Raw genomic sequence first — 23,115 nt, forward strand, 5'->3', positions numbered from 1 at the left:
GTCATTTTATTTCACATATATGTAGTATACTTGCATATGTACCTATTTATATATTTATTTAAATATACTTTTAGACGCAAGCAAGACGAAGTCGTCTCGCTGGAGATGCAAATACGTCAGCGCTCAGAGGAGCAGAAGAAATCAGGCATCGAGTTGGGTGCAATATGCCACATTTGCCTTCAGACGAAATTCGCCGATGGAATCGGACATATTTGCCACTACTGCAACATTGTGTGCTGTGCGCGTTGTGGCGGAAAAGTGACACTTCGCAGCAACAAGGTGAGTGCTTGAAGAAATGAGTGGCTGAAGAATTATTAGCTTGACACTGAGTGAAACTTTGAGAAGACAGCCCAAACCTGCTGAAACAAATTTCCATGAGTGACATTTAAAGAATAAGTAGACATTAATGCCCACATTGCCAATTTTTAAGCTGATTTGTAANCAAACCTGCTGAAACAAATTTCCATGAGTGACATTTAAAGAATAAGTAGACATTAATGCCCACATTGCCAATTTTTAAGCTGATTTGTAAGTTTTGTTTTTGTATTAGCTACCCTGACGGAAGCAAGTGATTTTTTTTTTAAATCAACTAATTGAAAGACTACTTTAAAAAGAGTGTAATGGGTAAATGTTTCGAGTTTTGATACTATTTCTATTCAAAGAAACAATTTGTGCCTTGGAAGTATGAAAAGCATATGTGAAGTGCAGAACGCAATCGTATTTAAAGGAAACATACTGACTNAGTTTTGTTTTTGTATTAGCTACCCTGACGGAAGCAAGTGATTTTTTTTTAAAATCAACTAATTGAAAGACTACTTTAAAAAGAATGTAATGGGTAAATGTTTCGAGTTTTGATACTATTTCTATTCAAAGAAACAATTTGTGCCTTGGAAGTATGAAAAAGCATATGTGAAGTGCAGAACGCAATCGCATTTAAAGGAAACATACTGACCTTGAAGTTGTTTAAACCAAATTCATTTTAAAGTAATTGAAATTAAATGCAGAGTCGGACAGTCGACTTGCAGCTTGCACACAATTCAAACTGAACATTTGAAAGCACATTTACATGCCTGTATGTAGCTGAGCGTGCAAAGATGTTTGCTACAATTGGTCGCAGCCAAGAATGTCCATGTTCAAGTCTCATTTTAATTAATTTTAAATTTTTAATTTCGGTTTTTCTTAGTTATGAAAAAGCATCTGTGAAGTGCAGAACGAAAGCGTATTCAAACGAAATATACTGACTATGAAGTTGTTTAAGCGAAATACATTTTAAAGTAGTTGAAAATACATGCAAAAAAAGGCAACTGACTGCTTCCTAGGACATAGCTATGTTAAATAAATGAGTTCGTTGCAGGTAAAATAGTGAGAATTTCAATTAGGTATCATTCAAAATAAATTAGGTTACAAATTACTTTCAAATTAATCAAATTTCCTGCAGGGTACTTACATATATGTATANAATTTTTAATTTCGGTTTTTCTTAGTTATGAAAAAGCATCTGTGAAGTGCAGAACGAAAGCGTATTCAAACGAAATATACTGACTATGAAGTTGTTTAAGCGAAATACATTTTAAAGTAGTTGAAAATACATGCAAGAAAAGGCAACTGACTGCTTCCTAGGACATAGCTATGTTAAATAAATGAGTTCGTTGCAGGTAAAATAGTGAGAATTTCAATTAGATATCATTCAAAATAAATTAGGTTACAAATTAGTTTCAAATTAATTAAATTTCCTGCAGGGTACTTACATATATGTATGNTCGGTTTTTCTTAGTTATGAAAAAGCATCTGTGAAGTGCAGAACGAAAGCGTATTCAAACGAAATATACTGACTTTGAAGTTGTTTAAGCGAAATACATTTTAAAGTAGTTGAAAATACATGCAAGAAAAGGCAACTGACTGCTTCCTAGGACATAGCTATGTTAAATAAATGAGTTCGTTGCAGGTAAAATAGTGAGAATTTCAATTAGATATCATTCAAAATAAATTAGGTTACAAATTAGTTTCAAATTAATTAAATTTCCTGCAGGGTACTTACATATATGTATGTATACATATACATCTTTACATTAGGGTGCTAAAAAAAGTTAAGTTAGAATTTTAATGCTCTCACCCTCTAGGATTTTTGTTTACCGAAAAATATACCCAAGTTTCAATCTTAGTGAAACTAAAAAAAGTCGACAAACTTTCGTACTTTCGTTCCTTTTTAATAAGATTTCTTATAAATATCTTGAGTATACAGTTTTGCAGCCCATTAAAGACTGGTATAATAAAGTGCAAGTTTAAAGTGGGTGGGACTTTCCGATGATTTTTAGATTTTTTTTGTTAATTAAAAAGCTCGACATTTACGAACGTGTGTTGATTTATTCTTTAAATGTTTCACAAAGATAGAAACTTGGGTTTATACGGTTTAAAGAACAAGCTATATTTCTGTAAACAAACTAGCAAATCCCGGCGTGCTTCACTGTGCCTTAAACGTAATTAGTGCTTTTATCAATTTAATTTAATATAACTTTTCAAACAGGTGGTAACCCTCCTCAAAAATATTTTCGGCAGTACACTTTCCTAAACCTCTTCAGTTTGATACCCATATTCCAATATTCCAATATTCAATTTATCTTATCAATTAAATGAAATTAACATTTTCAAACAGGTGACAACCTTCAATAAAACTGTTTTCGGCTGTAAGCCTTCTTAAACCTCTTTCTTTTGACAGTCATATTGCAATATTTACTTTATCGTATCAATTTACATAAACTGCAGTTTTCAAACAGGAAGCAACTCTCTATTTTTTTCTTTCTGTATTTTAAGTTAGACCTCTAGCAATACATCGATGAAAACTGCATTCAATTCCATGTATTAGTTTTCAACAGATGCGCGTACAAAGATACAGATAGAAAAAAATTGTAAAAATGGTTGATTTAGTTTCTATTGCTTTAATAAAGACCCCCATATTAATTTTTCTTAATATCTATAATATACGGATATCGGCCTGTTACAATTTTTTTAAATGTAATTTTTTTCGACATCGTTCGTAGCAGATTCGCATTCTACAATTCTAAGAAAAAAATCCCTTTAGGCCATAGCTCTAAATCAATTTCAAGCCTGCGCAATTTTAATACTAAGTCCATAATCAGATTAATATTTACTAAAGTGTTAGGAATGTTTCTTTTATAGAGTTGTGCTCCGGAGTTTTGTAGTATGAAAAACTCATTTCTGATATCTATTTTTTATTTAAAGAGCCGCAAGATGGCGCTTCAAAGCAAATCTACTATATATTTGTCGAAGTATGTATGTATGTATGTACCAGGTTCCAGCCTAAACGGATGGACAGAATCGAATACAATTTTGCAAAAGTATTGCCATGACTCCTGGACCTAAATATGGTAAAAAATTGAACTTGCCAAGGGGGGATGGGGGATACCTCCCATAGTGAAAATTTTTAATCAGCTCTAACTTCGGAATTATAGTCACATGAACTCGAAATTTGAAATACACGGCTGGCCCGATTTTAATGAAATTTTGTATATAAATAGCTTTCAGCAACCACCATGTTTTAGGCTAAAAAATTTACTTTTTCCGGTAGGTGGACCAGGGATTGATTTATTCCAAAAAATCTTATTATGGTCCGATTTGCTTAAAAGTTGGTACGTAGGTAGCGTTTTGCCTAGGTTAGCTTATAGGATCCTTTTTTCCGGGAAGTGGACCAGGGACCGATCTATTCGGAAAAATCGTATTTATGGTCCGATTTGCTTAAAATTCGGTACGTAGGTAGCTTTTTGCCTAGGTTAGCATATAGGATCCTCTTTTCCGGGAAGTAGACAAGGGACCGATCTATTCGAAAAAATCGTATTTATGGTTCGATTTGCTTAAAATCTGGTACGTAGGTAGTTTTCTGCCAAGATTAGCATATATGATTCCTTTTTTTCGGGAAGTGGACCAGGCACCGATCTATTCGAAAAATCATATTTATGGTCCGATTTGATTAAAGTTTGGTACGTAGGTTTAGCCTAGCAACCTCCATATCAAGGGGCGAATTCGTAACTAGGCAAGTTTTTTTTGCGACAATCAGAAACAGCCTAAAATGTATTCATCAGTTCGTTTTAATATATAGTGTAATTCATATATTCCAAGAAAAGGCTTTACTTCATAAGATATTCTTTTGTTCCTAATGAACCAGTATGCATGCTTCGGCGACGACGCACTTGCTATTCTGAAGAGTTTGACAAAAACAAAAGTTCTTGCTTGCGCATACTCTCTAGCGCAAAACACGTATGTATGTTTATATGTATGTATGTCAAAGAACGCCAATCTATATCTATACTAATTATATAAAGAGAAGTCCCTTTTTATTTGTAACAGGTAATCTCGCGAACGCCTGGTCCGATTTTCATGAAGTTTTGTATATAAATAGCTTTCGGCAGCCGCTATGTTTAAAGCCACAAAAAAACTACTTTTTCCGGTAGGTGGACCAGGGACAGATCTATTCGAAAAAGTCGTATTTATGGTCCGATTTGGTTTAAATTGGGTGCGTAAGTAGGCTTTTGCCTAGATTAGCATATATAATCTTTTTTTGCGGTAAGTGGACCAGGGACCGATCTATTTGAAAAAATCGTATTTATGGCCCGATTTGCTTAGAATTTGGTACGTAGGTCGCTTTTTGCCTCGATTAACATATAGGATACTTTTTTCCGGTAGGTGGACCAGGGACCGATCGATTCGAAAAAATCGTATTTATCGTCCGATTTGCTTGAAATTTTATAGGTAGGTAGCTTTTTGCCTAGATTAGCATATTGGATCTTTTTTCCGGTAAGGGGACCAGGGACCGATCTATTTAAAATAAAATTTAGTTATGGCCAGATTTGCTTCAAATTTAGTACGTAGGTAGCTTTTTGCCTGAATTAAAATATAGGATACTTTTTCAGATAGGTGGACCAGGGACCGATCTATTCGAAAAAAAATCTTCTTTATGGTCTGATTTGCTTGAAATTTTGGGCATAGGTAGCTTATTGCCCGGATTAACATATAGGATACTTTTTTCTGATAGGTACATATGGACGGATATATGGTCCGTTTTTCTTTAAATTCGGTACACATATTATAGATATACATAGAATAGAATTGAATGATTGTTTTACAGTTGAAAATGTGTTTTAAGGCGCCGCAAAGCAATCGGGTATTGGCTATTTACGTATACTTATTATCTATACCAATTATATAAAGTGAAGTCCCCTATTTTTATATGGGTAGCTTAATAAAGAAAACATATTCTCTGGTTAAAATAATAAGCCTGCCAGGATAACACAAAGACCTAAGCTTGATAAACATTTGGTATTATAAAAATTTTATAAAGCACTACTTGTAATTAGAAAAACTGCCGACAAAATTATAAAATTGATTGATTGATTGATAAAAATAGAGAGGGAGTTATGACTATGACAATAGAAAGTAGAAAAAAGATACCTCGTGTTGAAAGCAAAAAGGATCTAAAACCAAAAAAAAAATATAAATAGTATAAAAATATAAATAGTATATAATGTATGACACGAAAAATAATCTTGAAATATTGTAAAATTTTATTTTTATTTTTTTGGTTTTTTTAAGTCAAAGTTTTATTTACTTAAAGTAACGAACAAAAGTATTGGCACAGTGAATTTTTCGCAATATAGGCAACGTATTTATTAGAAAAATTCCAGTTTATTAACCCATTCAATTTTAGATTATCAAAGTGCAAGTTTGAAGTTCCTTGAAAATCTGAATATAAAATTGCAAATTAGTATGCAGATTTATTGAATTTTCCTGAGTTTTGCACAAAGTTTACACATTTGATTTTTGTGTGTTTTGGTGTAGTATGAACTATGTTTTTATAAAAAATTATCGGAAATAAATTAAAAGCTTTGCATATATGTCATGCGAAAATTTACTGTGCCAAAACTTTTGTTCGACACTGTACATATAAAAAAATACATACAGTAACTTCTCCCGTTACAATAGTAAAAAAATATGTAATTTGCTTTGTAGTGCAATCTTGCGGTTCTTTAAATAAAATACAGATAGCAGAAATTACTTTTTCGTATCAATAAACTCCCAATCACAGTTTTGTATTAAAAAAAATATATATCCGTAACACTTTACTAAATATTAATCTGCATATTTTATTAATTTGTCGGAAGTTTTTGTATACCCGAGCGTACTTGTGCACAAGGGTATATTAATTTTGCTCACATAACGGTTGTATGTAACAGCCAAAACGAATCGAGATCGATCAGACTGTAACCACGCCCACTTCCCATATAACGGTAATTTTCAGAAATACGAAAACTGCGATATTTTAGTAACTACTGAAGATTAGTAACTCAAAATTGATATTTACAATAATTTTCAGACGAAAAATAAATAAATAAATGTGTATATCTTGGTAACCGCCGCACCAATTTCTTCCAAATTTGGCACTGTGTTGGCCTTGATACAGCATACTAAACGGCCGAAAATTTTTAAAATCGGACAATAGCCACGCCCACATCCCATATAACGGTAATTTAGAGAAATGCAAAATCTTCGATAAATCGGTAAATATTAAAGCTGATTTAATCAAAATTGATGCTTGCAACAATTCTTTACCAAGAAATACGTTAATGGTAAAATTTTGGAAAATGGGCGTGGACCACTTATGATGATTATTGAAATCGGACCAAAATTACGGCCGCTTTTCATATAACGGTAAATTTCAGAAATGCTTGAAACTGCAATATTTTGAAATTTAAGGACGCTAATTTACTCAAATTGATACACCCCGGTTTACCATCTAGCGGTAGGTTTCGGAAAGGTGAAAAAAATATATTTAATACTTGCGACGGGTACTTAATGTTCGGCTCCGGCCGAACTTAGACTTTCTTACTTGTTTTTATGTACGTTACCGCATAACTTTGGATTCTTTTTTAAAGGAAAGGTGGTTCCTCAGAGATAGTCTCCTACTAATTGAGTGTAGATCCAATAATTGGGCCATGAAGAAAATAACGGTACTCTTAAATTTGTATATGAGAATTGAAGTCGATTTTGTTGTTTGTTTAAAATTTACTCCAGTGTCCACAGCTTCTATAAAAGAGTCGTAGGCCACATTATTTTGTTAGTTCAATTGTGGAATATTGGTATGAACTGCTTCGGCTAATACTTCGGCTTTTGCTCTCATTTTATATCGAGGCTAAGTGCATTGTTCGATGGGGTGATATCATTGCTAAACATGGTAGTACTTTGTTTGCCATCAATAAACACTAACTTGACGGATTTACAGTATTCCACATAGTTGCGAGCCTCAAAAGCTTTGAATAATATTTGCGAGTATGGCCTTTAGTTTTTACCGCTCAGGTAGGTGGCAGGCCTATAGAAAATATTTCTTAATCAATAATTGTTCAAATACTTTTCGTTGGACACCTATATTATAATACAAACTTTATCCTAATAACTTAATTGAATTAAATTTTCAAAATTGGTGGCAACTCGACTCAAAAATATTTTCGGTAGTCCTTCTCAAACCTTATACTGAAATTTTTAAACAGGTGGCAACTCTCTATTTTGTTCTGGTTTTAACCATCCGGATATTATAAAAACAAACCTAAAAAAATAAAAACATTCAAATCGGTCAAGCCGTTTTCGAGTCTTAGCGAGGCTAACGGACAGCAATTCATTTTTATATATAAGACATTTTCTATAAAAAATGCGCAGGCTCGAAATTGACTTTAGAGCTATGGTTTGGAGGAATTTTTTTCTTAGAATTTTATGAACTTGGTAACCCTGAACTCCAGGCATGGAGATTATGCTTAAAAATCGTTATTAAAACAACAGATTTGTAAAACAATAGTAATAATGTTTTTATCTTCTGTAAAATTTGAGTGCCGAAAGATAGGCGGTTTTGCAAGGGCATCGACGATATTTATTTTATCCTTATGGTATACACTCAATGAAAAATTAAGAAAAAAACGTAAGGTGCCAAGCTTGCTGCGTAGAAAGTTCCCAAATCTGGATTTGTGGATGAAAATAAAGCCGTGTTTTAATTTTCTTGTAGGTAATTTGGGTTTGTATACTTTGCCGCAAAAAGCAGGAACTACTTTCTAAGACTGGACAATGGATGAACAAGGGTCAACAACAAGATAGCTTCCTGCGACGCATTGAGCCTGATGGCAGTAGTGTAAGTGAAAAAGCTTTTTTTACCATCCATTCAAAAATCCTTTTTAACCATTATATGTATTTATATGCCTACTTATATATTTATATATTTTTATATAACTTCATAGGACATTTCGCAACAGGCCATTGTCGACCCGCATGACACGCTCGACAAGCGCCCGAAATTAGAACGAACGCGCAGTGCCGCTGAAAAAGAGAACCTGCCAATGCAACGGACCGGCAGCGTGCTCCGCCGCCAATACTCACAACAGGAAGTGCCTACAAATCGGCGCATGTCGGCTTCCGATAGTGGTGTGGACGTCAGCCCAGGACAGCAACGTCAACGGCCCGTGAATCAGCAGCAGCAGATGCAACAGCACTACGGAACACAAGGCGGCCAACAATTTAGTGCAGGTCAGCGTCCATACCCGGAAGATGATCCGCGTTATTATCAGGTAGATAGCGGTGGTTTTTTTCAGCATTTAATTTTATTAAATAATATTTATCTTTTTTTCTGCTTCTAGGGTGAGCTGGATGGTTTGATGCGACAACATCCGCATCTTGCGCATCCTAGCCAGCTGCAGAAGCAACAGCAGCAACAACAACAAAGCTATCTGCAACAACCACAACAACAACCACTTGGACAGCAAGCGCACTATCAGCATCAACAACAAAAGCAACAGCCGCAACAACAACAGCAACCACAACACCATGGGCCACAATCACGCGCGTTGCCACCACATCAGCAACATATGCAACAGCAGCAACACCCACAACAACATCAGCCGCAGCCGCTGCGTGCCCAAACGCAGCCACACCAGCAACTGCCGACGCCAACATCCGCCAGTATGGCGCAGCAACAACATCCACATCAGCAGCACCAGCAGCATGCAGCTCAGCAGCCACAACCACATCAACAACAACAAAGGCTTCCCCATCAACACTCCTACAATCCACAAACTGCACAGTTACCCGCACCCCCAATGGGAGGGGGGTCTTATCAGAAGCCAGCACCATTGTCGCGAAATCTAACCATCAGTGGAGGCCATGCCATGGATACTGCCACTTATCCGCAGCCACAACAGCGGCGGCAACCGATGGTCGGCGGTCAGTACGGTCCGCCGCAGCAACGTTCCTTTAGCAGCTCCGAAGAAGAGATCCAAGCGCATATGCTGGCGCCCCAGTCAGCCGAATACGATTACGACGGTGAGTCTGCTCGTTTTGTCCAATTCTTTTTACTAACTTACCCTCTACAAAACACACTCTTGAACATTTTTTTTTTACATTTGTGGCTAATTACGTTCTTTGCTCGCACACACTTAATTTAAGTATTTAAATATTGTGGAATACACACACACTCACTTGCATTTACTAATAATATCAACAAAAAATTTCAACATAGCAACTCCGTGTGCCATTTTAGCCAAACATAATCATTTGAAACACATTGCGGTACTAATGTACGTATGTACATCCGATATTGGAATGTTTAAAATCGATTGAAGATTATTCCGATAATTCGCATACGTCTCATTGGTTTGTTGTCTCTTTCGCTATGCTTTACTTATTTGATTTATTTATTTACTTATTGTTGTTTTCCTTTTTTTTAATGGGGAATTCAATTTCAAAAAGGATCTGTTAAAAACAGAAACACCTGAACAATTCTATACCAACTTTAATTTAAAATTTTGTACATCACCTTATTTATACTCATGCTTATGTTATTAAATATGTATATATATTTATGAATAGGTATGTTATATGCAAATTGATATTTATTTAGGTTTAACTAATTCAGCAAAATACTGCATTACTCACAACTACATGGTTACCTCATTTATCTGATTAAAGATTACTTATTTTCCAGCATAATTTTATTATTGTAAGCTGAATCAAAATTATAAACCCTATAACCAAGCAGATGTGAACACTTATAATAAATTTGGAATTTTTGAAAATCAAAATATTTCAGTACCTACTTACTAGGGCTGTGCGATTAATTGATTACTCAAAATTTTAATTAATCACAAAGTAAATAACTCAATTACTTAATCGATTAATTGGAAATTATGATTACTCAGAAGTTCACTTACTTGAGTAATCAAGATTTTTGATTAAAAAAAAAAAAATATTTGAGTAATTTGCTTTATGATTAATCAACATTTCGAGTAAAATGAGTAATCGACATTTCAACTCTTTACATATGTATAAAGTAGTTAAAATTCCTTGATACTTTGAAAACAACGTTTCTGTTTTCAAAAATTAAAACGAAAAATTTTTTTCATATACAGAATGTATAAAATAAAATAAGCATTTTCCAAAGGAAACTCTTTTAACGAGCAAAACTATTTTTTTTTTCGAGTAATCATATTTCAAGTAACTCCATTAAACATCGTTTTGAGTAATCAAAATCTTGATTACTCGAGTAATTGATTAACCGAATAATTGATTAACCAACTTGCTCGAGTAATCAAATAATCGCACAGCCCAGCTATTTACATATTTTATATAGATATGNCGAGTAATTGATTAACCGAATAATTGATTAACCAACTTGCTCGAGAAATCAAATAATCGCACAGCCCTGCTATTTACATATTTTATATAGATATGAACATGATAAAAACATTACAAGGTAAAATCATTGAGAGGCAGTCTGACGTTTGCCAACAATATAATTTTAAAATTCGAGCTCAGGCTCACACACACATTCTCATTTTTAATCTCAAACAACAACAATTGTGAACAATTTAATTTTTTTATTTTCAATTTTATATGATTTTAAAATGTTTGCAAACGTCAGAAAATGGTCATGGTCGACGAATTGAGAGAATGGTTTTACCTTCTAATGTTTTTATCATGGATATGTACGTACATACATTTATAAATATGAGTATAAATATTAATACTTATCGGTACTTGTTATGACAGCGTAGGTTTATCATAGATAATTTTATTTAAGTTTTGGGATACGATATTCTATTTTTATAATACGTAAGTAAGTAATATATGTACAATTTTTAATATGCCTGAAAGCAAACGATTTCTCAAAAATTCTATCCGACTATCGCATATAGGGGTATTTGGGTATTAAAATCACTCAAAAGCCAGAATTCTCCACTTTGATATACACAGGTATCTTTAAACAACATAGATAGCCAATATATCAAAGAACAACTACTTTTAAACTATAAGTCTCCACCACTACTTGATCTATGGTGTACATGAATGGGAACCCAGCCTTTATTGTGATAATTTTGGTTAGGTCTCTGCGCTATTAATAGTTGCATTAATTTCTTTCGCTTTTAACTGACTTCACAAAAAGGAATATTTTTATTTTATTTTTTTATGTACGTTACCGCATAACTTTGGACCACGTTAGCCGATTTCTATAATTCTTTTTTAGAGGAAAGGTGTTACCTCAACAGGTGGTCCCATACTAATTTGGTTTATATCCGATCATTTGATCATAAAGAAATTAACGATAATCTTAAATTTTTGTATGATAATGGAAGTCCGTTTGTTTTTTGGTTAAAAAGTACTTGCTTATATTTATTATGGCCCAATCTTGATATGTTATTCTATTAGACATTACATTAACCTTTAGACTGACTGACCTACAAAGATTGTAGGCTTTGTAATAATTTTTACCGCAAAATCTAGTTATTAACATCGACACTGGATTGAAGCAGTGCAGTTATTAGATATGAACTGGCGATACTTAAAAGAAAGTTGTCAAATAATATTAACTTCCACTCGGCTTATAATCTTGAGCAATACTAGCAAATTTATTTTTTCCTGAATCTGCCGTCAAATCAATCGAGTGTTGCCATTTGACGCAATTTTCGGTAAAATTGTGTTAAATTATAACACCCAAATTCACTTCAAATAAAGAAAACATTAACCGCTTTATAAATCTAAAATTTGTATAAAAATGTCACTTTATAGAGCTCTTAAAACCTATTTTATTTTTTATGAATAAGGCCATAAGATTGTTAAACAAGCTATTTTTAAGTAAAAGACAAAACCGACTTCAATTCTCATATACAAATTTAAGATTATCGTTAATTTGTTAATTTCTTCATGATGCAATGGTCGGATTTAAACCAAATTAGTATGGGACCACCTATGAGGTAATATACCTTTCCCCTAAACCAGTGGTCGGCATACTAACACATTCAAACTACTCATTAAGCGAGGCTGTGTGCGTTAAATGCACTGTGTAAGTGTGAAACACACATATGCTAAGAGCAGTGTTGCCACAAAATTTTTTATTTTTTACCAAAATCCTCGGAAAAAGTTACCAAATTCAACAAAAAATTACCAAACTTATTTTATGTGCAGAACTGTACAAACATACATATCGAGCCCTAAGCGCCATAATAACGTAACCGACATTTTTTTTACTTTTCTTTTTGGTGCGGAAATGTTCCTAGAGCATAAAAAAGAAAATTTTGACAAAAATTTAGCTTACGTTATTTTGGCAGTTAGGGCTCGATATATATGTATATCCAAAGATACCAAGCTTTTCAGGCAATCAGCGCTCCATTAACCTAAAATTTTTACGAAAGTTTGTTGAATTTTTTTAAATATTGAACAAAGTTTGAATTTGTTAGAGCTCTGTTAAAGAAAGAAAAATATTTTTATAAAAAATAACCAAAATTAAGTTACTAAAAAAATAATATGTTAAAACTTGTCAAAATATGGTACGGCTATAATTTTTTCGACCACTGTATGTAAACAAGTGACAAGAAAATATATCAAAAATTCAACGCTTGAAGGAAAGCTTTCGACTCACACATAGACAGAGTGAAGCCCCGCTGAATGCCGTAGCTTTCTGAACGAGAACATACGTATTGTAATTGAAAAGCTGACGAACTGACAGGGAAAGGTAGGACCACCCAAAACCTTCCAAGAAAGGACACGGTGGATATACTTAGCAAAAGCCACTTTCAAGCAGTTTGTTAAAGAACACACCATTCTAGTAGCCAAGGAATGCTGGAACAACTTTCGCCTTGCCAAACTTCCAGGATTACCTGGTATTTCTATTAAAGGGAATGCTTACGGCCCACTTACTAATGTGGAAGCAGAACCAATATTGACCTATTTGACATGTAAACCGAATTGAAAAAGTTACCAAATTGAAAAATAAATTACCAAATTACCAAACTTGATAAATAAAGAAAAAAATTACCAATTTTGGTTAAAAATTACCCAAGCGGCAACGCTGGCTAAGAGAGCGCTCAGTGAGCTACGGCCTGCCGACCTCTGCTTTAAACAAAGAATTATAGAAATCGGTTAACGTGGTCCAAAGCGGTAACATACATAAAAAAAAAACAAAAACATAAAAACACATATTCCGACGAATTGATAACTTTATCCTTTTTCGAAGTGGGTTAAGAAAATATAAAAATACTTGTATTAGTTATTTTCCAGATGTGAATCACGCAGGTCAACAAAATTTAAACAATGTTTTGTTGACTAATATATTACAGTTAAGAGTTTTCTTGCAGAATCCGAATCTGACTGTAAAGATATTGAATTGGCTCTAGTTTTCGAGGAACTTAAATTTAAAGATGTCGAAAAACTCGTTTTTGGTAATTTTTGAACCTCTGTAAAACAACAAATTGAAGCAATATACCCGTCTGTGTGGAAGGATAAGAAAGCTAAAACCCTACTGTTTGATACTGAAAATCAAAATATTATGCTGCGAACACTTGAAGCTGTTGAGAACAGTTTTTTTATTATTGTAGTTTTCCTGTACCAATCTTTTATTTATTTATTTATTTATTTATTTATTCAAGTCTATGAAATACAGGTTTCTTACAGACTACGAGCTATATGTAACAAACAACGTAAAAACTTAACAATATATTACAAAACTGTATTCAATATGTTAATAAGTTCATACTTAGATATTGAGAAATCAAACGAAACAGAGTTCGAGATCCTGTTAAGTTCATTGATAGCTCGAGCGATGGGAGCATTTCGAGCGTAATCAGTTCTAAGAATTTGTTCATAGAAGGGTACAACAATACGCAGAGACCTCCGCGGGACGTTAAAATTAATCCGAGCGAGAAGAGATGTACAATCAATGTCACCACTAATAATATTGAAAAAGAAAGATAATGAAAGAATTACTCGCCTTGTCTCCAGCGTTTTCAAATTTATTAGAAGTAACCGCGAATTATAAGTAGGCATCGGCTCAGAGAAGTTTAATAAGCGTAGCGCAAACCTAAGAAATATTTTTTGGACCCTTTCAATTCTATTTACTGCGGAAATATGGTATGGTCTCCATATTATAGCACCATATTCCAAGTTTGACCGAACAAAGGCTGTATAAAGTAATTTAAGAGTATAAGGATCCGAAAATTTCGCACAATTACGCCTAATAAAGCCCAAAAGTGAGTACGCTTTAGCGATAATAAAGCTTATGTGGCTATTAAAAGAAAAGTTCGAGGTAAAGAAGATACCAAGATCCTTAGTTTCTTCTAAAGAATCTAAAACAGAGTCATCAATCATATAGGTGGAAGGCAAAACATTTTGTATCTTCGCGTACGTTATTTTGAAGCACTTTTTTATATTTAAGGAGAGGTGAGAGTTTAAGCACCAGACCTGGAGATTATCAATATCTGCCTGAACCTTATTAATGTCATCACGATTTTGAATATTAGAATATATTTTTAGATCGTCAGCATATAATAGGTATTTAGCGAAAGAGAAGCAACTGCTTATGTCATTTATGAATAACACAAAGAGCAGTGGGCCTAAAATGCTTCCTTGAGGAACGCCTGAACACGCTATAAAAGGTCGTGAGTTGGTGTTATCAACAGTGACCACACATTGCCTATTAGATAGATAAGATTTTATCCACTTTAAAAAAACAGAGTGAAATCCCAGGTGTTCAAGCTTACTAATTAGCACCACGTGTGATACTTTATCGAAAGCCTTGGAAAAGTCAGTGTATACGCAATCAACTTGAAGACCAAGTTGGAAAGACTCGAAGCAGTATTCACTAAATTCAGTCAAATTAGTAATTGTAGACCGATTTGGAATAAAGCCATGCTGAAATGGTGTTATTAGACTTTTGGTTGCAAAATATATTTTCTCTTTTACAATAACCTCAAAAAGCTTCGAGATGGTGGACAGCTTTGAAATCGGACGATAGTTACAAACATTATTCTTATTTCCACTTTTGAAAGTAGGAGTAATGCACGTAATTTTCCAATCTTCCACAAAATAGCCTGAAGCCAGAGACATATTAAAAATAATTGTAAGTGGTAAAATTAACGCTGGCGCATTTTTGAGCAAAAAAACCGAAATACCATCAATATCAGTTTTTTCTGAAGGCTTAAGACCCATTATTCCGTTTATAACATCCTCAGATGAAAGTCTGAGAGATCCAAAATTTACGGAAGAAACATTGTCTCCAGAACCAGCCACAAATTCGGAGTTACTATCATCCAATATAAAATTAGAGCTAAAAAACTTCGCGAATAAATTTGCTGAATCAGTTAAGTTACTAGCAGATTCGTTCTCCAAGAATATAGCAGATGGAATACTGGAGATAGATTTTTTTGATTTGATGAAACTCCAGAATGATTTGGGGCTGGCATTTATACCTGACTCAACATTAAGTATATAATTTCTATAAAGAAATTTATCCAAACAGTTAAATTCCTTCATGTATTTCTGGTATGATGCATAAAATATGAAGTTACCAGTAGCCTTGTACCTTTTAAAGAATTTGTTCCTCAGATTCTTCAACTTCTTCAGGCGACGATTGTACCATGGAAGTTTATATGTTTTTTTCCTGACAATAGGAACCCATTTAAGACACACTTCAGATAATATGTCTTTAAAGATACAAAAACTAGCTGAGACATCAGAGGTAGAAAATAAATCCTCCCAATTAAGCTCAGATAAACATAAGTTTAATTCAGAAAAATTACCGGCTTTAAAATTGAAACGTACATCTTCAACAGAGGCATTTGATGCAAACTTATAAAACTCGCAATCTTTGAAGTACAAGTCGAGGTTTCATCGATTAATCGCCAAATACCTATGAACACTGACTCCAGCTACGGTTGCCAGACGTACTGATTTTATCAGTACAGTACTGATTTTTCAACTTTCGTATTGATTTTATTCATTCCTTCAATCAGTACGCTAATGTCCTGATTTTTTAAAATTTGTACTGATTTTTCAATTCTGAGCAATCAATTTGTAATAGAGTTCTTCCCACCGAGCTTGGTACACGGTAACTCGGTGATCGGTAATTTTTGCCCATGTATTTTGTTTGTGTAATATTATTTTACACAAACAAAATACTTTACGATTTGCTTAAGATGTTTACATAACGTTGCAACTTTCTTAAAATTAACTGTAAAAAGTAAGAAGAAACTAATTTAATTATAGTTGACTTGTTTTCGGTAATGTTTGATATGCGCAAAAAATTTATGTAAAAGAGCAATCGTTTTATGGGCATATTGCGGGTCATTATCTACCAGAGGGCTGACATTTTTGTCGATTGTAGTTAGTTATCTCGAAAATAACTTTCAGTTTAAAAACAACAAATTTGAATAATTGAATGGCTTTGCCTACAACTTACAATTCGTTTTTCTCAATTTGCTGATTCAATTTAGATACACTTTTTGGCGAAGTCTTTCAAAGTTTGTGCGCAGTAAAAAAAATAATTTAGGCCATGAGGAAATACGGATGCAGTCCTTAAATAGAGGTCTCTTTCCACAGTCTGAATAAATATGTAATTTTGTTTTTTCAATACCACGTTCAAACGAAGCACCTGAGAGGAACTAACTTAAATATAAAGTTTGCTTCCTGGCGAAAAGAGAGAAACCGACTTCTAATTAAAATTTTAGAAAGTGAACTTAAAATTAAAAGTAATATTAAAATATGTATAATGTTTAGAGTTCTTTGACTATTTAAACACTGAATGTGGCAATGATCTCATTATTGCTATTAAAAAATGTCATGTATATATAATAGTTTATTGGGTCCTGTAATATTATAAAGGTATCTCGTACTACATGTTAATGTGTATACTCATATTAAAATTAATAACATTTTTATTTTTTATGAACAACATTTTATTTATAAACGGGTAAGCCTTCCTCAAGTGGGCCCCGAATTTACCAAGATTAATATTTTTGCGTCAAAAGAAAATCCCTTCTTTATATGAAATGTCCCTTTTTTCCCTTTTAATAATTTTTGATGCAAAATATCCCTCAAATAGGGAAATTACCCACAACCTGGCATCACTGCTGTGAAGTTCATAATGAAATCGTTTTCAACGAAAAATTGACTCAGACAAAATTCAGGAAAACAGCCGGAAGCGCATCCGTTTTACAACCATTTTCGATAGTTTTCTGCACAAACGTTTCGGATGAACACTTTAGTGGGAGAACTGATCTGAAAAACGTCCGAAAACGGAATCGGTAAACGGATGAAACATCAGGTTTTTATACGAAATTGTTTCCGTTTTTGGATACGTTTCCGGATATTTTGCTGGTTGGGAAGTACACTGGCGTTTCATGGTTGGGAAGTACTCTGACGTTTCAAAGTATTACCTGCTACTTACATTCATAATTCTGCTTGGAATAAAAGTGTACTGAAAAGTACTGATTTTTATAGCATGAAAAAGTCTAATATACTGATTTCACGCCAAAAAATTTGGCAACCCTAACTCTAGCAGTAGAAAACGAAAATGAGCGAGACACCTTTAAACTCGAATTGCTTGAAAACTAGATCCAATTAAAAACTTTCAAGATCAGATTCGGGCTGTACGGGAAAAATCCTAAAAGGATCGGCTGTAATATTTTCGTCAATATAAATTTTGTTGAGGTAAAACAAGAGTTAAAAGGAAAAAATCGTGCGCGCTCGTATAAAAATATGCTCCAAATTTCTTTCAGTATTCGGACTATAATTTTTAGATTTTGGTTATTAAGGAGCAGTGTTTAGGCTTTCGTATCCTCCCACTTCTTCTTCTTCTTATTTGGCGCTGTAGCCGCCTAAGCGATTTTGGCCGAGTTCAACAAAGCACGCCAGTCGCTTCTCTTCTGGGCCAATTGACGCCAATTGGAAATGCCATATGAAGCCACATCCTTCTCCACATGATCTTTCCAATGCAGTGGACGCCTCCCCTTGCTCTGCTACCACCAGCGGGTTCCGAGTTGAATACTTTCAGAGCTGGAGCGTCGGTGTCCATTCGAACGACATGACCAAGCCAGCGGAGCCGCTGTATTTTAATTCGCTGCAGTATGTCCACATCGTTGTAAAGCTCATACAGCTCATCGTTCCATCGTCTGCGGTACTCGCCGTCGCCAACGCGTAAAGGCCCGTAAATCTTCCGCAAAATCTTTCTCTCAAACACTCCAAGAGCCGCCTCATCGGATGTTGTCATTGTCCATGCTTCTGCGCCATATACCAGCACGGGCATGATGAGTGACTTATAGAGCGCGGTTTTCGTACGTCGAGAGAGGACTTTACTCCTGAATTGCCTACTCAGTCCAAAGTAGCACTTGTTGGCAAGAGTGATTCTACGTTGGATTTCAATGCTGACATTATTATCGGTGTTAATGCTGGTTCCCAAGTAAACGAAATTCTCTACTTTCTCGAAATTGTAACTGTCAACAGTGACGTGGGTGCCAAGGCGCGAATGTGCTGACTGTTTGTTTGATGACAGGAGATACTTCGTCTTGTCCTCGTTTACCACCAGACCCATGCGCTTTGCTTCCCTATCCAACTTGGAAAAGGCAGAACAGACTTCGCGGTTTTTGTTACCGATGATGTCGATGTCATCGGCATAAGCCAGCAATTGCACGCTCTTGTAGTAAATTGTTCCTGAGCGGTTCAGTTCTGCAGCTCTTATTATCTTCTCCAACATCAGATTAAAGAAGTCACATGAAAGGGAGTCGCCCTGTCTGAAACCCCGTTTTGTGGCGAACGGCTCGGAGAGGTCTTTTCCAATTCTGACGGAGCTGGTGGTATTGCTCAACGTCATTTTACACAGCCGTATGAGTTTTGAGGGGATGCCAAATTCAGACATAGCGGCGTATAGGCAACTCCTTTTAGTGCTGTCAAAAGCGGCTTTAAAGTCGACAAATAGGTGGTGAGTGTCGATCCTTTTCTCGCGGGTCTTTTCCAAGATTTGGCGTATTGTGAATACCTGGTCTATGGTGGATTTGCCAGGTCTAAAGCCACACTGATAAGGCCCAATCAGTTCATTGACGGTGGGCTTCAGTCTTTCACACAATACGCTCGATAAGACCTTGTAACCTATGCTTAGAAGGCTGATCCCGCGGTAGTTGGCGCGAATGGCGGGGTCACCTTTCTTGTGGATTGGGCAGAGCACACTTAAATTCCAGTCGTCGGGCATGCGTTCATCTGACCATATTCTGCACAAGAGTTGATGCATGCACCTTATCAACTCCTCGCCGCCGTACTTGAATAGCTCAGCTGGCAGGCTGTCAGCTCCAGCGGCTTTGTTGTTTTTCAGCCGCGTTATTGCTATACGTACCTCGTCATAGTCAGGCGGTGGAACGTCGACTCCGTCATCATCGACTGCGGGCTCGGGTTCTTCTTCTCCACAACTTTCCGTGCTGCTACCATTTAGTAGGGCGGAAAAGTGTTCCCTCCATAATTTAAGTACGCTCTGGACATCAGTTACTAGGTCGCCATTATTGTTCTTACAGGAGTGCGCCCCGGTCTTTAAACCTTCCGTAAGTCGCCTAACTCTCTGGTAAAATTTTCGGGCATTCCTCCTGTCGGCCAGCATTTCAAGCTCTTCGCACTCACGTATTTCTGCCTCTCACTTCTTGTTGCGGCAAATACGTCTCGCTTCCCTCTTCAGATCCCTATAGCGGTCCCACATAGCGCGCGTTGCGCCCGATCGCAGCGTGGCCCTGTAGGCGGCATCTTTTTTCTCTGCAGCTTCCTGACACTCCTCATCGTACCAGTTGTTCTTTCGGGCTCGCTGAAATCCGACTACTTCTTCGGCGGCGGTACTTAATGAGCGGGAAATGTGGTTCCACTGCTCGCATATGTCGGTTTGTTGAAGAGTGCTCTCTGAGAGCAGGTGTGAGAGTCGAGTAGCGAAAGCGCTGGCTGTCTGTTGTGATTGCAGCTTTTCGACGTTAAGCTTTCCTTGCATATTTGGGCGCACATTTTTTGCTGCACAGAGGCGGGTGCGTATCTTGGCTGCAACAAGATAGTGGTCCGAGTCGATGTTTGGGCCTCGGAGTGTGCGTACGTCTAAAACACTGGAAGCGTGCCTTCCGTCTATCACCACTTGATCGATTTGGTTTCTCGTTTTTCGATCCGGAGACAGCCAGGTAGCTTGATGGATCTTTTTATGCTTGAACCTAGTACTGCATACTACCATGTTTCGGGCCCCGGCGAAGTCGATCAGCCTCAATCCGTTGTCGGACGTTTCGTCGTGGAGGCTGAATTTTCCGACGGTGGTTCCAAAGATCCCTTCTTTGCCCACCCTGGCATTGAAGTCGCCAAGCACGATTTTGATATCATGACGGGGGCAGCGCTCGTACGTGCGCTCCAAGCGCTCATAGAAGAGATCCTTGGATGCCTCATCCTTCTCTTCCGTCGGGGCATGGGCGCAGATGAGCGAGATGTTGAAGAATCTCGCTTTGATGCGGATTGTGGCTAGACGCTCGTCCACCGGGGTGAACGACAGTACTCGGCGACGGAGTCTCTCTCCCACCACAAATCCAACTCCGAATTTGCGCTCCTTTACATGGCAGCTGTAGTAGACGTCGCAAGGCCCCAGACATTGTTTGCCTTGCCCCGTCCAACGCATTTCTTGGATGGCGGTGATGTCAGCTTTTGTCCTTACGAGGACATCAACCAGCCGGGCAGAGGCACCTTCCCCATTAAGGGTCCGGACATTCCAGGTGCATGCCCTCAAATCGTAGTCCTTTAAACGTTTGCCGTGGTCGTCATCATAAGGGGGGGTCTCATCCGAGGCTTTGCCTTGCTTCTTCACTGGAAGTGGTTTTTACGTGGCGGGTCCCAAGCCCAGCGCACAACCCATTGCTGGGACGGGGGTGGTTTCGCAACCAAATACACGTTTATATAGCGAGCCGCTTGCTCCAAGCAGACACCCGCTTGCAGCCGCACCTACTGGTGAACAGACGCTGCAGACTTCAGCGAGCCCTTAAACCGAATAAGTCAGAGTGGCCCCACCGAAGCGAGTGCGCGAACGAGGACGCAAGAGTCGGGATTGAGTATAGCCATGCAACTGTAACTGCATACCCAGCGCAACGACTATATCCCATTGCACTCCAAAAAAAATCATCACTATGGGTTTAATACACGTTGTGTTAAAATTAAACTTTAAAGTTTAAACAGTATCATTTTTCGATATAAATATAACCTTTAATAATATAAAAAGTGTTTTGAAAAATATTAGATTTGTATTTTAGTTATTAGTTTGATGGGAAAAACACATGTTGTACCCTTAACAATATCAAATTAACACCAATATATTCTTTTTGGTTAGTTTTGAAAATATTTATGAAAAATACCATTTAAATAAGATGATTAATGAGGAAAACTAGATACTCGAAAGTGTCACGTTGATGGCTAAATGGCATCGTCCTGATGACAACTTTTACTTTAAGCTTTTAGTGTACTCAGTCCAAAGTAGCATTTGATGGCAAGAGTGATTCTGCGTTGGATGTCTATGCTGACATTATTGTCGGTGTTAATGGTGCTTCCCAAGTAAACGAAACGAGATACTTCGTCTTGTCATCGTTGACCGCCAAACTAATTCCTTTGCTTCCTTATCCAACTTGGAAAAGGCAGAACAGACTTCGCGGTTCTTGCTACCCTCCTATCCTCCCACACGGAAAGATATATCGCATAAAATTATTGTTTTACGTAGGTTCAAAAATGACCAAAATCACCTTTAAACCTAAGTAGCTCGAAAAACAAAGCCAATCTTTTATCAGATTCGGATTCTAATGGGAAAATCCTATGAGAATCGGCTACAATATTTTGCTCAATATATATTTGTTGGGCAGTGTTATTATTTACACATTTTCTAATATGTATTTAATACTCTTAAGAATATACGTCGTGGTTATACTGATTCTGTCGGTACTTTCTTAATTATTTATTGTAAACGTCTGCTTCGGTAAAATGTGCATTTATAATAAAAAGTAATAAATATGGCAAGTCTTTGTTATTAAACTTAAATTATGTTATTCTATCGTCAAGTGTTTAAATAATCGATTACACATTCCCAAATTTAAAGTAAAAATAATTCTGCGAAACGTGTTAATAATCTCCAATTTTCGTTTCGTTGGGTTTTTCATTCAACATATTAGAATTTGTTATCTCAACTACCCTAGTATTTCTTCTGTTTTTTTTTATATGTATTTTATATGCATAAAAATGTCTGCTAACCCAGCTGAAAGTGAAAATGTCTTCAATCGAAGTGTAAACAACTAAAAAGTAAGTTCGGTATCATCGTTTTTCGAAAACTAAACACTACTTTCGAAAAGCACTTTAGTTACATATAAGAAATAACTGCTCCTGCAATCACTTGCGTTAGCCAGAATTTTCAAAACTACTTGCACCTGGCACGTCTCATAGGTACATAGATACCTAAGTTACACGGGTACCAAGGCTGTTTTTCATAGCAAAAATTTTCTAAAAAAAATAATCAAAATCGGCTGGGCATGACTATTATGATGATATTTTAATCTGGTGTCATCAGATGAATTTAAGCAAATATCAAATGTAGTATGAACCATAAAAACAGCGACGTAGGGTTCAAATTACAAAAGAAGATAATTCAGTTTTTCTATCTGAGTAAATTAAAGATAAACTATCCAGATGTAAAAACCAACAATATGATGAACTATTCATTCCTAGTGTCACCTAGGTACTTTAAATAATAAAAAAAAAATTATT

At 35.9% G+C, this 23,115-nt stretch overlaps 1 protein-coding gene across 1 annotated transcript; it reads left to right on the forward strand.

Moving 5' to 3' along the window:
- Positions 1-74: 74 nt before the first annotated feature.
- LOC108369796 (putative uncharacterized protein DDB_G0271606) lies at positions 75-10,086 on the forward strand (the record flags this gene model as incomplete). Its single annotated transcript, XM_017624989.1, has 4 exons — positions 75-279; positions 8,063-8,185; positions 8,292-8,618; positions 8,688-10,086. Coding segments are annotated over 4 exons (1,459 nt in total), but the record flags the coding sequence as incomplete, so codon positions are not given.
- Between the last annotated feature and the right edge of the window lie 13,029 nt (positions 10,087-23,115).

The sequence above is a fragment of the Rhagoletis zephyria genome, unplaced genomic scaffold, assembly GCF_001687245.7.
Source record: "Rhagoletis zephyria isolate East Lansing unplaced genomic scaffold, Rhagoletis_zephyria_1.1 Rzeph_scaffold_03848, whole genome shotgun sequence".
In the NCBI taxonomy this organism is placed as follows: Eukaryota; Metazoa; Arthropoda; class Insecta; order Diptera; family Tephritidae; genus Rhagoletis; species Rhagoletis zephyria.